Genomic DNA, 16,185 nt, shown 5'->3' on the forward strand with positions numbered 1-16,185 from the left:
TGGAATTTTAAAGTAAATACTTTGAGTTAGATGCAATAAAGGTTGTACCGTCTGCAATACTGAAGCACATGGGTCATGCTATAGTTAAAGGCAGACCTTGACTGAAATATTTAAAAGGAAATTTAAATGAGAATCTTTCTGATGTGGAGGTGTGAGATCAGTTCCATGGAAACCAACATGCTTTCTATCTTTCATCCTTTCAAAACAGTTCACAGTTTGTCTGCACCTGCCACAACTATAACAATATTTTAAATATAAAACATTTGCTTAAAAAAGTAATTTTTTTTTTCTAAAAAAACAGCTTAAATAATTAATGGAATATTTTATTTAACACTTATTTATAACTGCTGGGGTCAATCGACAAGTTTTTTTTAATGGTCATGCTGAAACACATTTTTTTTCTCATGCTAAAACACTGATCACATTTAAACATTTAAAGACAATGCCGTGTTAAGCTCACAAAACCTGTACACTAATTTGAATCATAGCTATATGGATTTTTTTACTACTTACACTTTCATACAAAATTCTAAATATAAAGTGTACAGTGTACAAAATCTAATATTGTGGAGTGAAATATTTTTAGGGTTGTCAGCTGTGCTCCCTAAAAATACCCAACTTTTAGGTGACGGCACAGGTGGTAAATAGGGGTAACACAAGTCCCCAAAACAGAAAACCTTAGATCTCAGTCTTGATCCCACCATATATATTTTTCACAACTAAGCAATTATTTCATCCCCTTGGTTGCCAGTAACATATACTTCAATAATTTGACAGGCAACACATGTATGTAGTAATTATACCCCTTTCACTGCCAGAAGCACACACCACAACGATTTAAAGCCCCCATGGCTGCCTATAACACATATAATAGAAAATGAATAGTGTCACTTATTTTGGGCCATATTTGTAATGCATGGAGGAATAGGAGGCTTTTTACATTTAGCAGACAATTATGGGATTTTAAAAATACTGGATATTTAAAAGCAGACCAGAGCGGAAGTGAGCTACATTTAGTGTAATGGCTCAATCGGGCCTGCTGTAACTAGAGAGCGTGCCCAGATGTGCTTAGGAAAGGAACAGACCCACTCAGCAGAGCAAGGAGCGGCGGTCTGTAAAATTAGTTTTCCTAGATAAATATTTCTGAAAAACATTTATTTAGAAAACTGGCGCTAGGCTAATGTTATATAATTCTGCACTATGTGCAGAATTATATTACATTATTTGGTGGGTTTACTGGCCCTTTAAAAGTCCAGTATTTTTGTATTGATTTTACTGGACAGCATACTAAAGTACTGGACTGTCCGGCTAAATACTGAATTGTCTAGTTGTATTTCCTTTATAATTCATATGTGTTTTTTGTTTAGAGCATGTTAGGTAACATATCAAATACTAATTTAAAATATAAATTTGCAGTAATTTAAAAAAAAAAATTACAGTCTAAAAATTGTGAATCTGTTTTTTAGATGGTGGCGCAATCTTCCACAAGGAGGCTTCCCACACCTCTTTCTCCCACCTCAGGTCTCAGCAGAAAACCTCAGAAGAAAAGGCCAACAATAGTGCTATTTAGCTTAGCAAACAGCCTGCACTAAAAGGAACATACTCACAAGGTTACTTGAAGAAATTGGAGATTTTATTCAGAAAACACCGGAATCATTTATATCTCCAATCTCCTTTTCTTTGGAAGGTTTCTGCTGAGACCTGAGGTGAGAGAAAGAGGTTTGGGAAGCTACTTGTGGAAGACTGTGCCGCCATCTGAAAAAACAGTTCTGTGCAGATGGTGGAGTAACCAGGGCTGGCAGCATCTTGAAATATAAGGGAAGTCATTGTGATTGTTATTTTTCTGACCTGTGACTAAAAATAGTAAAAGCTGTTGGGAAATACAACAGCATGTACTATACCATATGTATGAACAACATTAATGCTGTAGATGGCGCTGTTCAGTTTAGATTGCTGATTGTTTATATCTGTTATCTTGTTCATTCTTTTATACAGGAAGGAAGTTGTTCTTTAATCTCTTTTGTGTTTTTCCTCCTCTGTGTGTGCAGACTTTTGTTTTACAAGTCCTTTGGTATGTTCCATATATTGCTGATGCATCTGTACAAGTAAAGCCTAATGCAGTTTTCTTTAAAAGCTTCCAGTGTCTTTTTGATACATACACCAACAGGTTATGGGCCCAGACACTGAAAAAAAAACTACAAGTCAGTAAGTGTTGCATCTATGGTCCAAGCAAATACTGTGTGAGGAAACAAGAGCTGCATCCAAATTACTGAAAGATGGCAAGTGGTTCAGATGTGAAATATGCAATAGCAAAGCTAAATAATACCAACTACCAGCTGTGGAAGTTTAAGCTTGAAATGCTGTTATCCAAAGATGATTAATGGGAGGTGCTGGATACAAACAGACCCACTGATAATCCAGGGGAATGGGACAAGAAAAACAGGCAAGCAAAAGCAGTTATAAGCCTGTTAGTGGAGGATGATCAACTCATTCACATAAGAAAATAAAACACAGCTAAAGGTATGTGGACTGCACTACAAAAACTGCATGAGCGTTCAAACTTAAATAGTAAACTATATTTGCTGTGCAAACTATATAAGATGAGGCTGGAAAAAGGCCAGGAAATGTGTGAACATGTGAATGCTATGCTAGAGATTGTGGAACAGCTATGTGCAATTGGAGAAGAAATTAAAGACAATCATATAGTAGCATTGTTACTATGCAGCCTTCCAGAGTCATATAGTGCCCTTATCAATGCTCTAGAAACCAGACCTGAACAAGAACTAACACTAGAATATGCTAAGGGAAAACTAATTGATGAATATAATAGAAGAAAGGAAAACATGCATAGTGAAGAAAATGAGAGATCAGAGGTAGCTCTGAAGGCGCAAGAAGGCACAAAACAAAACAGAGAAACCAGAGTGTGTTTTCGCTGCAAAAAGGTCGGTCACCTGAAAAAGAACTGCTCAATCTGGAAAGCTGGACAGCGAAGGTTAGAACCACCTACAAGAGAAAGAGCTAAGGCAGCCACAAAGTAAACTGCAGCTGCATCATGGAGCGGCAGTTTTAAAGTGACTCAGAATAGTACACCACACGGATGGTGCATTGACTCATGAGACATTCTTCACAGAAATTGATTTCAATACTAAAGATAAAGTCTTCCTAGCAAATGGGAAAAGTATTACAGCTGAAGGTAATGGTCAAGGGTTCCTGACTTGCATCACACCATCAGGAGATAAGCAAAGCATTCTAGTAAAGAATGTTCTGTACATCCCAAGTTTAGAAGGAAGCCTCCTATCAGTGAAAACTCTTGCTAACAATGGACTCACAGTTCAGTTCCAAGGCAATGAATGCAAAATTCGAAACAGGAAACAAATCCTAGCAAAAGGAAGATTGAACGAACACCTGTACAAACTTATCACTGAAAGGAAGCAAGCCAAAACAGCCATTCATAATGCACACAACAAATGTATCCACCTGTGGCACAGGAGATTAGGGCATCAAAACCCAGAGGCCATAAAGGAACTTGCAAAGGAAGGTTTATCAGAAGACATGATAATTTTGCCTTGTGACATGCTCATGAAGTGCACATGTTGTATCAAAGCAAAGGCCACACGTACCCCACTTCCACAAGCCAGTCAAAGAAAAACCACTCACCCCATGGAACTCATACACAGTGATGTGTGTGGACCAATGAAAACCCCCACACCCGGCGGGAACAGATAATTACTGACTTTCATTGACGATTATTCCAGGTACACAACAACATATCTGATGAAGCACAAAAGTGAGACATCAGAGAAACTTCAAGAATTTATAGCTACATTCAGCAATAAATTTCAACGGAAACCAGGAACATTACGTACCGACAACGGAGGGGAATATATAAGTAAGGAAGTGGAATCATACATGAAGAGACAAGGCATTATACACCAAACAACTGTACCATACACTCCTGAGCAAAATGGTGTTGCAGAAAGGAAAAATCGCACCCTCATAGAAATGGCAAGATGCATGCTTTTAGACGCCAATTTACCTAACCAGTACTGGGGTGAAGCAATAATGACTGCAACATACTTACAGAACAGGCTACCATCAAAAACTATTGAGAGTACCCCATATGAAATGTGGAATGGATCAAAACCTAGTATGGGACAAATTAGAGTGTTTGGATGTAAAGCATATGCCCATGTTCCAAGTGAGAAACGCTCCAAATTAGAGAACACAGCCATAGAATGCATTCTTATGGGCTACAGTGAACAAAGTAAAGGCTATAAAATTCTTCATCTAAAGACCAACAAGATCACAATAAGCCGCAGTGTTTATTTTGATGAAAGTCAAACATCAGAAAAAATGTCCCTCGAAAGCCATAAAGAGAACCTCTCCACTGAATCAGCAAGAGATGCTGACCAAAGTGAAGCTGTACAGGAGACAGAGCAAGAAGTGGAGCTCACAATAGAAAAAACAGCTACTCACAAACCAATAGAACCCACTGAACAACCAGAAATCAGAAAATCGACTCGGGTGACGAAAGGTATACCACCCCGCAAGCTGTCATACATCGCTAAGACACATGAAACACTCGAACCAAGATCCTGGGAAGATATAGAAAAATTGCCAAAAAGGGAAGCCAACCAATGGAGAAAAGCAGCGAAGAAGAAATAAAATCACTTCAGGAAAATAAAACCTGGACACTCAGTGAGCTCCCCCCTGGTCGCAAAGCTATAAGAAGCAAATGGACTTTTAAAGTAAAATACGATGCAGAAGGAAATATCCACAGATACAAGGCAAGATTAGTTGCAAAGGGATACTCACAGAAATTTGGAGAAGATTATGATGAAACTTTTGCTCCAGTTGTAAAACACTCCACCATCAGAGCGCTCCTTAGCATTGCAGCCGGAAAGGGAATGCAAGTGAGGCACCTGGACGTCAAAACTGCTTTCCTATATGGAGACATCAAGGAGGATCTCTACATGGAACAGCCACCTGGATTTGAGAGGGAACAGAACCTTGTATGCAAACTTCAAAAGAGCATCTATGGACTAAAGCAAGATGCGAGAATGTGGAATGAAAAAGTGAATGAAGTACTCATGAAACAAGGATTCTCAAGAAGCAAAGCAGATCCATGTCTATATTCAAGGCATCAAGAAAACAAATGGATATACATCCTAATTTATGTTGATGACATCATAACTTGTTTTGAACAAGAAGGGGACTGTGACCAAATAGTTCATATATTAAAACAGAACTTTGAGATTAAAGAACTAGGGAACATCACTCATTATTTAGGAATCCAAATAGAAAGGGAAGAGGATGGAAGCTATCTTCTTAACCAAAGTCAGAAAATTACAGAAATATTAGAGCAATTTCACATGCAAGATGCAAAAGAGGTGAAAACACCTATGGAACCAGATTACCTGAAAAACAACGGAATAGAAAACTTGTTACCCAATAATGACAATTACCGTAGGGCAATTGGAAAATTGCTATACATTGCCACTGTGACAAGACCAGACATTGCCGCAGCAATAGGTATACTCTGTAGAAAAGTTGCGACACCATGTCAACGTGACTGGAATGCAGTAAAGAGGCTGATGCAGTACCTAAAAGGAACAATTCGGATGAAGCTGCGACTGCCAGCAACATCAAACCCAAAACTTATTGGATATGTTGATGCTGATTGGGCCGGAGATACCACTGACCGCAAATCTACAAGTGGTTACATCTTCCAGTATGGAGAAGGAACAATAAGTTGGTCCAGTCGAAAACAAGCGACTGTTGCACTCTCTTCAACGGAAGCAGAATATATAGCAGCAGCACATGCATGTCAAGAAGCAATTTGGATTTGTCAACTTTTTCAAGATATGGGACTGGATGTGTCTAAACCCATACCAATTCTTGAAGACAACCAAGGGTGTATAAAGTTGACACAATCAGAAAGAGTGAATCCTCGAACCAAGCACATTGATGTAAAATATCACTTACTCAGGGACATGCAAGAACAAGGTATTATTGACATACAATACTGCCCATCGGAAGAGATGACTGCAGACGCACTCACAAAGCCGTTGCTAAAGGAACGGCATTGTTTTCTTCAAAAGAAACTGAATGTAGTGTAATTATGTACATGCTGTTGAGAAGGGGTGTTGGGAAATACAACAGCATGTACTATACTATATGTATGAACAACATTAATGCTGTAGATGGCGCTGTTCAGTTTAGATTGCTGATTGTTTATATCTGTGATCTTGTTCATTCTTTTATACAGGAAGGAAGTTGTTCTTTAATCTCTTTTGTGTTTTTCCTCCTCTGTGTGTGCAGACTATTGTTTTACAAGTCCTTTGGTATGTTCCATATATTGCTGATGCATCTGTACAAGTAAAGCCTAATGCAGTTTTCTTTAAAAGCTTCCAGTGTCTTTTTGATACATACACCAACATAAGCATCTCACCAAGTTGTAGAGATTTTCTTGGAATGTTTTCTTTGTTTTGTTTTGTTTTTAATGACATTTGCAAGGGACATCACAGATATTAAAAATATTTAATTTGCAATTAAAAGGGACGGAAAACACTTTAGACTACATTACAAGTGGCATACTAACACTAGCATGCGATATTTGAAAATCACAGGCACGTTTATTTGCGCTATTACAAGTTGAAAGCAGATGCATTTGCTTGAGTACAGATGAATTTAATGTGCATCAGGTTAGTGCGACCGAAGACCTCGTATATAGGGTTAGGAATAAAAAAAATATATTGCACCAAATACAACGTAAATATGTTAAAATAAACTGTTACACTCATATAAACTATCTGATCAAAAATATTCATATAAATATTAAAAAAAATTTTATAAGGGTTCTAAGTAATATGGTATATGCCATGTATTTGGCTGCAAAGGACTATAATATACATGTATATTTCTAAAGAATTATTCCATATTAACATTCAAATATGTATTTTACTGTGTATTTACTGTAAATATTATGCTTTCTTATGTTCTTAAACATACAGGACAATGTAATTTTTATTTTAAATAAGTATTTAACTAAATATCTGTGTATAACTATACCTATATATCTATTCCTATAGATAAATAGGTATAGATATATATTTTACATTAACATTACCATATATATTTTTTTCTATGTGAGGAACATTGGAATGTAAATTATCCATAACAAAGCTTCAGGTTTTGCATTTTAGGTCTTTAGGTCTAACTTAGTGTTGGGTTAGCACTCATGAAGAAATAGGTGTATTTTTTAAATATGAAATATTCTATATACAGTTATTTATATATATATATATATATATATACATACAGGTATATATATATATATATATATATATATATATATATATATATATATATATATATTCTAGAAATTTTTAGAACATTTCAGCACATCTATAATCATTTACATTATTTATTATTATTTTTCAATATTTCATATTTAATAAATACATAACAAGCCTTAAGACTTCTGTTGGGTTATATACACAAACTCGACAGAAGTACATTAATTCTTCATGTGCGCTAACCTGACATAAATTATCTTAAGCTGTGTTATGTATTTATTGAATATACAATATTGAAATTTAGTAATAAATAATGTAAATAATTTATAGATGTACTAAAATATTCTAAAAAATACCTAGAATACAGTATCTCACAAAAGTGAGTACACCCTCACATTTTTGTAAATATTTTATTATATAATTTCATGTGACACACTGAAGAAATGACACTTTGCTACAATGTAAAATAGTGAGTGTACAGCCTGTATAACAGTGTAAATTTGCTGTTCACTCAAAATAACTCAACACAGCCATTAATGTCTAAATTGTTGGCAACAAAAGTGAGTGCACCCGTAAGTGGAAATGTCCAAATTGAGCCCAAAGTGTCAATATTTTATGTGGCCACCATTATTTTCCAGCACTGCCTTAACCCTCTTGGGCATGGAGTTCACCAGAGCTTCACAGGTTGCCACTGGAGTCCTCTTACACTCCTCCATGATGACATCACAGAGCTGGTGTATGTTAGAGACCTTGGGCTCCCCCACCTTCCATTTGAGGATGCCCCACAGATGCTCAATAGGGTTTAGGTCAGGAGACATGCTTGGCCAGTCCATCACCTTTACCCTCAGCTTCTTTAGCAAGACAGTGGTCGTCTTTGGGGTCGTTATCATGTTGGAATACTGCCCTGCGGCCCAGTCTCCAAAGGGAAGGGATCATGCTCTGTTTCAGTATGTCACAGTACATGTTGGCATTCATGGTTCCCTCAATGAACTGTAGCTCCCCAGTGCCGGCAGCACTCATGCAGACCCAGACTATGACACTCCCACTAACATGCTTGACTGTAGGCAAGACACACTTGTCTTTGTACTCCTCACCTTTTTGCCGCCACACCCGCTTGACACCATCTGAACCAAATAAGTTTATCTTGGTCTCATCGGACCACAGGATATGGTTCTAGTAATTCATGTCCTTAGTCTGCTTGTCTTCAGCAAACTGTTTGCAGGCTTTCTTGTGCATTATCTTTAGAAGAGTCTTCCTTCTGGGACTATAGCCATGCAGACCAATTTGATGCAGTGTGCGGCGCAAGGTCTGAGCACTGACAGGCTGACCCCCCACCCCTTCAACCTCTGCAGCAATGCTGGCAGCACTCATATGTCTATTTCCTACAGACAACCTCTGGATATGATGCTGGGCACATGCACTCAACTTCTTTGGCCAACCATGGTGAGGCCTGTTCTGAGTGGAACCTGTCCTGTGATACCACTGTATGGTCTTGCCCACCTTGCTGCAGCTCAGTTTCAAGGTCTTGGCAATCTTCTTATAGCCTAAGCCATCTTTAATTAGAGCAACAATTCTTTTTTTCAGATCCTCAGAGAGTTCTTTGCCATGAGGTGCCATGTTGAACTTCCAGTGACCAGTATGAGAGAGTGTGAGAGCGATAAAACCAAATTTAACACACCTGCTTCCCATTCACACCTGAGACCTTGTAACACTTATGAGTCACATGACACCAGGGAAGGAAAATGGCTGATTGGGCCCAATTTGGACATTTACACTTAGGGGTGTACTCACTTTTGTTGCCAACAGTTTTAGACATTAATGACTGTGTGTTGAGTTATTTTGAGGGGACAGCAAATTTACACTGTTATACAGACTGTACACTTACTAATTTACATTGTATCAATGTGTAATTTCTTCAGTGTTGTCACATGAAAAGATATAATAAAATATTTACAAAAATGTGAGGGGTGTACTCACTATTGTTAGATACTGTATATGTATCTATAAATATTAATAATTAATCATATTTTTACAATATTTCATATTTAATATTTCAATAATGTGCCTTCAGATTACTAATCATTCATGCGCATTTATTTGACACCACATTAGACCCAAAGCTCAAAATCCGTTGAAGTCTATGGGGAGAAAAAGTTAGCGCGGTTGCGGTATCCAAAGTCCTGAAGTTAGTGCACGTAGGGTTTAATTTGTGCACAGAACTTTTACTTTCAACTTGTAATATGGGTGCGCAAAAAGATTACTTCTACCAATGTTTGCGCTCAAAGTGGGAGCGCTAATTAGTGCGCCACTTTTAATCTAGCCCTTAGTATTTACAAGACACTTCTTGTGTTGCTATAGAACAACATTTTAGTCCAGTCTTAAAGTTTTTAAAACAAATAAAGTGCCATAAAACATGTTGAGATCTGTGCATATCCTAAAAGAGCTAATTAAGTAAAAATAGTTTGCATAACGAATGTTTAAAAATTGCTGGCAAGTATTTTAAAATAATTTTCAAAACTAAGCAAAATTAGTTACATAGCCAGGCTGCCTGGATTAGTCCGCCCCCCCTTATCAGTGTTTAGCATCAGAAACACAGGCATTGTATTTTAATTGAGTTCATAGCTGCTTATTTGCTTCTAGGCATGCTCCAGCAGATGAGTGATAAAGTCTTGTATTCTACCAAAGCAAAGGAGGATATAGATACAGCCATAGAAGATAATGTGTGTGTGTGTGTGGGGGGGGGGGGGGGGGGGAGATAGAGCTGTACAATTCAGAAATTTCAAAGAAAGTGTTAATGACGAGGCACTGCAGTATAAATTTGCAGGTAAAGTAATTAAAGTACATATTATTATATTTTGTCTCTATCCCAACTTGTTTTATGTCCCTTTAACATCCTTCTTTAATGCAATTATTTGTCAATAGCCGAACTCCACCTCCTTTTGGCTTATTTGGAGGAGCAAATTTGGGTTTTAAACAACAAAGTTACCCAAAGTCATAAAGTTAGTATAAAATAAATTGTTTTGCAGTACTTATCTGATAAAGCCAATTAGAGACAGATTTGTAGCATTGTTAACCTTCAGAAGTCATAAGGATACATTTAAAGTTATGACAATTAGAAATTTCTCAATTTTCAAAACTACATTGATTAAAAATAGGACAACATAAAAGCTTAAAAACTATAATAAAAAATTGCTTCATTATGCATAACTAAACATTTTATATATAAAACAATTCTCAAAGGGCTTCTTTCATCAAGCTATGATAGAAGCTTCAGAGACCCAGTGTGAGCGAGCCTAAAACATTCTGATTAGATCTAATGGTGATTATTGACAGCGTCCTCTTGCTCGCGATTGGCTGCAAAAGAGCAGGGGGCAGCATTGCACAAGCAGTGGCTTGAGCAATGTTAAATGCATTTTGCGTATTGCTGCATGTTTGCTGGGAGGCTGGGCAGACAAGGTTCATGACAGCAAACCTTGTCTGCCTGCCTGATGGTAAACCGAGCCCAACCTTTAATTAATCTAACCTACCTCGCTAAATATTCCTTCATTAAAGAGAACCTTTTTTTTTTGTGTGGTTTACCTTTAAGCAGTGATAGAAAATGTAACTTTAGATTAAAGGAACATTACATTATTCTTGCTTTTATGTAAAAATTGTAACTTTAATCTACAGTACATTTTCAAAAGTTGTTTAAAACAGCTATTTAGTTTAGCATTTTTACTCCTAGGGAGCGAGGGACAAGCGCAAGTTGAACCAAAAGATGTTTTCTGGGACAGACATGAAACACAATTTTTGTTTCAAAATTAAGAAGGATAAAAGTAAATTTTTCTTTCATGATTCAAATAGAGTTTCCAATTTAATTCTACTTATTGAAGGAGCTGCAATGTATTGCTGGGAGCTAACTGAACACATCAGGTGAGCTATATATGCGCAGCCACCAATCAGCAGCTAGTTCCCAGTGGTGCCTTGCTTCTCCTGAGCCTATCTAGGCAGGGTTTTCAACAAAGGATACCAAGTGAACAAAGTAAATTACTTAATAGAAGCAAATGGGAAAGTTGTTGAAAATGACATAATCTATCTAAATCATGAAGGAAAATGTTTGTGTTTTATGTGCCTTTAAGACAGAGCATACAATTTTAAACAACATTCCAATTTACTTCTGATATTAAATGTATTCTCTTGGTATCTTTTGCTGAAGGAGCAGCAATGCACTAAATGGCAACTAGATGAAAACATTAAGTGAGCCAATGACGAGGCAAATATGTGCAGCCACCAATCATCAGCTAGCTAGCAGTGCATTTTAGCTCCTCACCCTTCCTATGTATGCTAGTTAGGTTTTTATATATTTGCATCAGAAATTAAGTTCTGTTTTGCAAAACAAATGCATATAAAATAAATGTTAAAACACATTTAAATCCAACATTTTTTTAAACAGTTTGTATTGTCTTGGGGCGCGATCCCATATACGGCGCAGGTTTCGGCGCAAGCGTGGGAACCTTCGCCGCCCGTAATTTCACCTTGCACATCAGGGTATTACATGTACCCCACCGGCAGTTCATAAAGTGCCGTAAGTCTGATAAACTAGCGATGTCCATAAATAAGCGTAAATACAAATTTCTGGAGTCGCTAGTGACTTACGGCATTTTAGAAACTGCCGGTGCCTAAGAAAAGTAAAGGAAATATAAAATTTCCCACAAAAGTCTAACCTGCCTCCCAAAAATAGCCTGACACGTAAAACCCCTATATCCGCAATGCCCCCTCTCACTACTAATAATAAATATATTAACCCCTAGACCGACAATCCCCACAACGCAATAAGCCTAATTATTAACCCCTAAACCGCCATAGCCCACACAGCAAGTAATAACTAAATTATTAACCCCTAAACTGCAATAGCCCACACCGCAATAAACCTATTCTAGTATTAACCCCTAAACCGCCATACCCCACATAGCCAATTAAATCTATTAACCCATAATCTGCCGCCGCCACTACAATAAAGTTATTAACCCCTAAACCTAAGTCTAACCCTAACCCTAACACCCCCCTAACTTAAATATTATTTAAATAAATCAAAATAATATTACTATTGTTAACTCAATTATTCCTATTTAAAACTAAATACTTACCTATAAAATAAACCCTAAGATAGCTAAAATATAATTAATAATTACATTGTAGCTATTTTAGGATTTATTTTTATTTTACAGGCAACTTTGTATTTATTTTAACTAGGTACAATAGCTATTAAATAGTTCATAGCTATTTAATAGCTACCTAGTTACAATAATTACAAATTTACCTGTAAAATAAAACCTAACCTAAGTTACAATTACACCTAACACTATACTATCATTAAATTAATTAAATAAATTAACTACAATTACCTAAAATTAAATACAATTAAATAAAATAAACTATAGTACAAAAAACCCCACTAAATTACAGAAAATAAAAAAATTACAAGAAGTTTAAACTAATTACACCTAATCTAAGCCCCCTAATAAAATAAAAAAGCCCCCCAAAATAATAAAATGCCCTACCCTATACTAAATTGCAAATAGCCCTTAAAAGGGCTTTTTGCGGGGCATTGCCCCAAAGTAATCAGCTCTTTTACCTGTAAAAAAGAAATACATCCCCCCAACATTAAAACCCACCACCCACACCCAACCTTACTCTAAAACCCACCCAATCCCCCCTTAAAAAAACCTAACACTACCCCAGCTGGGCAGAAGTCTTCATCCGATCCGGGCAGAAGAGGTCCTCCATCCGGGAAGTCTTCATCCAAGCGGCATCTTCTATCTTCTTCCATCCTACGAGGAGCGGGTCCATCTTGAAGACATCCGATGCGGAGCATCCTTCCTGGCCGACGGACTAACGACGAACGAAGGTTCCTTTAAATGACGTCATCCAAGATGGCGTCCCTTGAATTCCGATTGGCTGATAGGATTCTATCAGCCAATCGGAATTAAGGTAGGAAAAATCCTATTGGCTGATGCAATCAGCCAATCGGATTGACCTCGCATTCTATTGGCTGTTCCAATCAGCCAATAGAATGCGAGCTCAATCCTATTGGCTGATTGGATCAGCCAATCGGATTGAACTTCAATCGGATTGGCTGATTGCATCAGCCAATAGGATTGTTCCTACCTTAATTCCGATTGGCTGACAAAAACAGATAAAGTGAATTGGAACATTTTTTAATATGCATAATTATGCTTTTATGGGCAATTCAAATTTTGGATTAATGGCCCTTTATAAAGGGATATGTCTAATTTCTTATTGGCCTTGTGTAATTTTGTATGTCTGGAGCTACTAGTATACACGCAGGGGTAGACAAACTATGCAATGGCGGCCGCTACTACTATCATTTGTTGTACAACCTGAATTGTATTCAGTAAAACTTTATTTACAAAGACTACAGTTTGAATTAGAACACATCTAGACCATATGCTGTGCTCTCATTACTTCGCACTGTTGATGCAGTTGTGACTCAACAGTGTTTATTGCTTGTGGAAACCCATTATGTCAAAATAAGAATAGAAGAGAAAAGTGGATTTTGAATGTCATACTTTTAAGACACAGTGGAGTGTGAATTAAAATCCATTTTGCCTCTTGGCCTGCAATACTTTATATAAATACTATCTGGCCCTTTAAAGAAAAAAGCTGTGGACCCTTAGTGTAGTGGAAAATTTTATTGTATATAAGTATGGATACTGGTTTGAATGAATTAATTTATTTCTTACCAAAATACATGTATAGTCTAGAAACAAAATAATAAATAAATAAATAGAATTTTTTGCTTACAACAAAATGTTCTCATTCCACACAAAAAATGCACTTAAACCCTCTTTCAATAATTGCAACCTTAAATTTCTTTTCCTGCAATTGTTTGGCACCTTATTCTTTGACAAGCTACTGTTTTGATTTGTTCTCAGTGACTTAGCACAACCAAATGGAAACAGGTGAAGCAATTATCTTGCAAACTACCAGTTACAGCACACATATACAACAGATAGTTTAAAGTTAAATTCTCTGTAAAGCAATAAAACTAAAGAAATGAAAGCTCTGCAGATATATAATGATTATATATTGTAACATGCTTATTTTCTGCAAAGTGTGATTTCTTTTTACCAAGCATTCACTACTGCTGTTTTAACATTACCTTAACATTGTGTGAAGTAAAATAAAATAAGCTGTGGAATAACATGATATTATCTACAAATGTATATTGTGTCTTGTTTGTACTTGGAACATACCTGGTCTCCAGTGGAATATTGCTGTTAAGGACCCAGCTGTTATGCAGGTGTATGGAATCTTGAGTGCTTGTGGGAGGGTTTGAAGCAGCTGGACTTGGCTGGCTGCGAGATGTCATCGAGCTTCGCTGGAGAGTGTCCAGGGTCTGAGAAGGTTGCCTGCTGCAGGTGCACGCATGTGGTGGGGGTGGAGGGGGAGGAAGTGGCCTGAATGTAAACTGATTCCTTGGGCTCCCGGGCATCTCTAAAAGATCAGAAACATAGAAAGGTGGCAGTTAAAAATAGTCAATAGTACAATAGAAGGAATTAATCAATCAAGATGTAAAAATGTGGTTTATTTCATATATATATATGTGTGTGTGTGTGTGTGTGTATATATATATATATATATATATATATATATATATATATATATATATATATATATATATATATGTGTGTGTGTATATGTGTGTGGGTTTTGTCAAATAATAATCAGATATAAATTCCTTTCATATATATATATATGTGTGTTTGTGTGTGTATATACATATATATATATATATATATATATATATATATATATATATATATATGTGTGTGTGTGTATATATATATATATATATATATATATATATATATATATATATATATATATATATATATATATATATATGGTATATATGTGTGTGTATATGTGTGTGGGTTTTGTCAAATAATAATCAGATATAAATTCCTTAATAATCAAAGCATATTTTGCACATTTTGTATAAATCCAGTGACTGTGGTATTTTGCTGAATTTTAATGATGTTAACAAATTTTTTTTTTTTTATATATATTATATATGTAATATTTCAATAATGTTCATTAAGAATACTAAGTTTTCATGTGAGCTAACCCAACAGCATTAAGATCTAAATTGAGAAATGTGATGTGCAAAACACATATTTTACATTAGGTTCCTCACATAGAAAATGATGTACTTTATATATATATATATATATATATGACAATGTTCATGTAAAATATATATCTATAGGAATAAATATGCAGGTATAGGTATATACACACAGACATAGAAATATGTATTTAAAAATAAAAAGGACATTATTCTGTAAGTGAAGAATATTGGAATGTTAAATATGTACTGTAAATCTACAGTAAATAACACATATAAACATATAAATACATATGTACACACATATACACACACAGACATATATATATATATATATATATATATATATATAGACATATAAACACACACACATACGTATATTTATAACGTTTATTGCAATTTTCTTTAAAAACAGTGTCATTATGAATGTATTGTGATTTTTTTTATGTGTTTCGTTACACTTTTTATTCTAATGTAACAGTTAACCAGAGCTCTGAGGTCACGCATTAAGTTCAATTGCGCTCAAGTTTACTTTCAAGTTGTAATACTTGTGCTACTTCTAAAACACACACCATAAGTCCGATATCGCTTGCACACAATAGTTAGTAGCGTGTCACTCATAATCTGGTCCACAGTTGGAAAAACACAGTTTAAAAAAAATAAATAATAATAATCAGACACATATCCATTGAAAATAAAAGTTCAATGGTTATGAAGGACGTTGCAGTTAACATCTGCCACATACTAAGTGAATTC

The 16,185-nt window shown here is 35.9% G+C and overlaps 1 protein-coding gene across 6 annotated transcripts in view; it reads right to left on the reverse strand.

Moving 5' to 3' along the window:
* The window catches only part of TENM1 (teneurin transmembrane protein 1), a 1,037,319-nt gene that overhangs the window by 702,323 nt on the left and 318,811 nt on the right, over positions 1-16,185 (reverse strand). For 3 of the 6 annotated variants that reach the window (XM_053699127.1, XM_053699121.1, XM_053699124.1), the window contains one exon: positions 14,555-14,795. In XM_053699127.1, the coding sequence (XP_053555102.1) occupies positions 14,555-14,795 (241 nt within the window). The remainder of the gene's footprint in view (positions 1-14,554; positions 14,796-16,185) is intronic. The other 3 variants (XM_053699123.1, XM_053699125.1, XM_053699122.1) reach the window with 1 other exon arrangement.

This window comes from Bombina bombina, chromosome 1 (genome assembly GCF_027579735.1).
Source record: "Bombina bombina isolate aBomBom1 chromosome 1, aBomBom1.pri, whole genome shotgun sequence".
Lineage (NCBI taxonomy): Eukaryota > Metazoa > Chordata > Amphibia > Anura > Bombinatoridae > Bombina > Bombina bombina.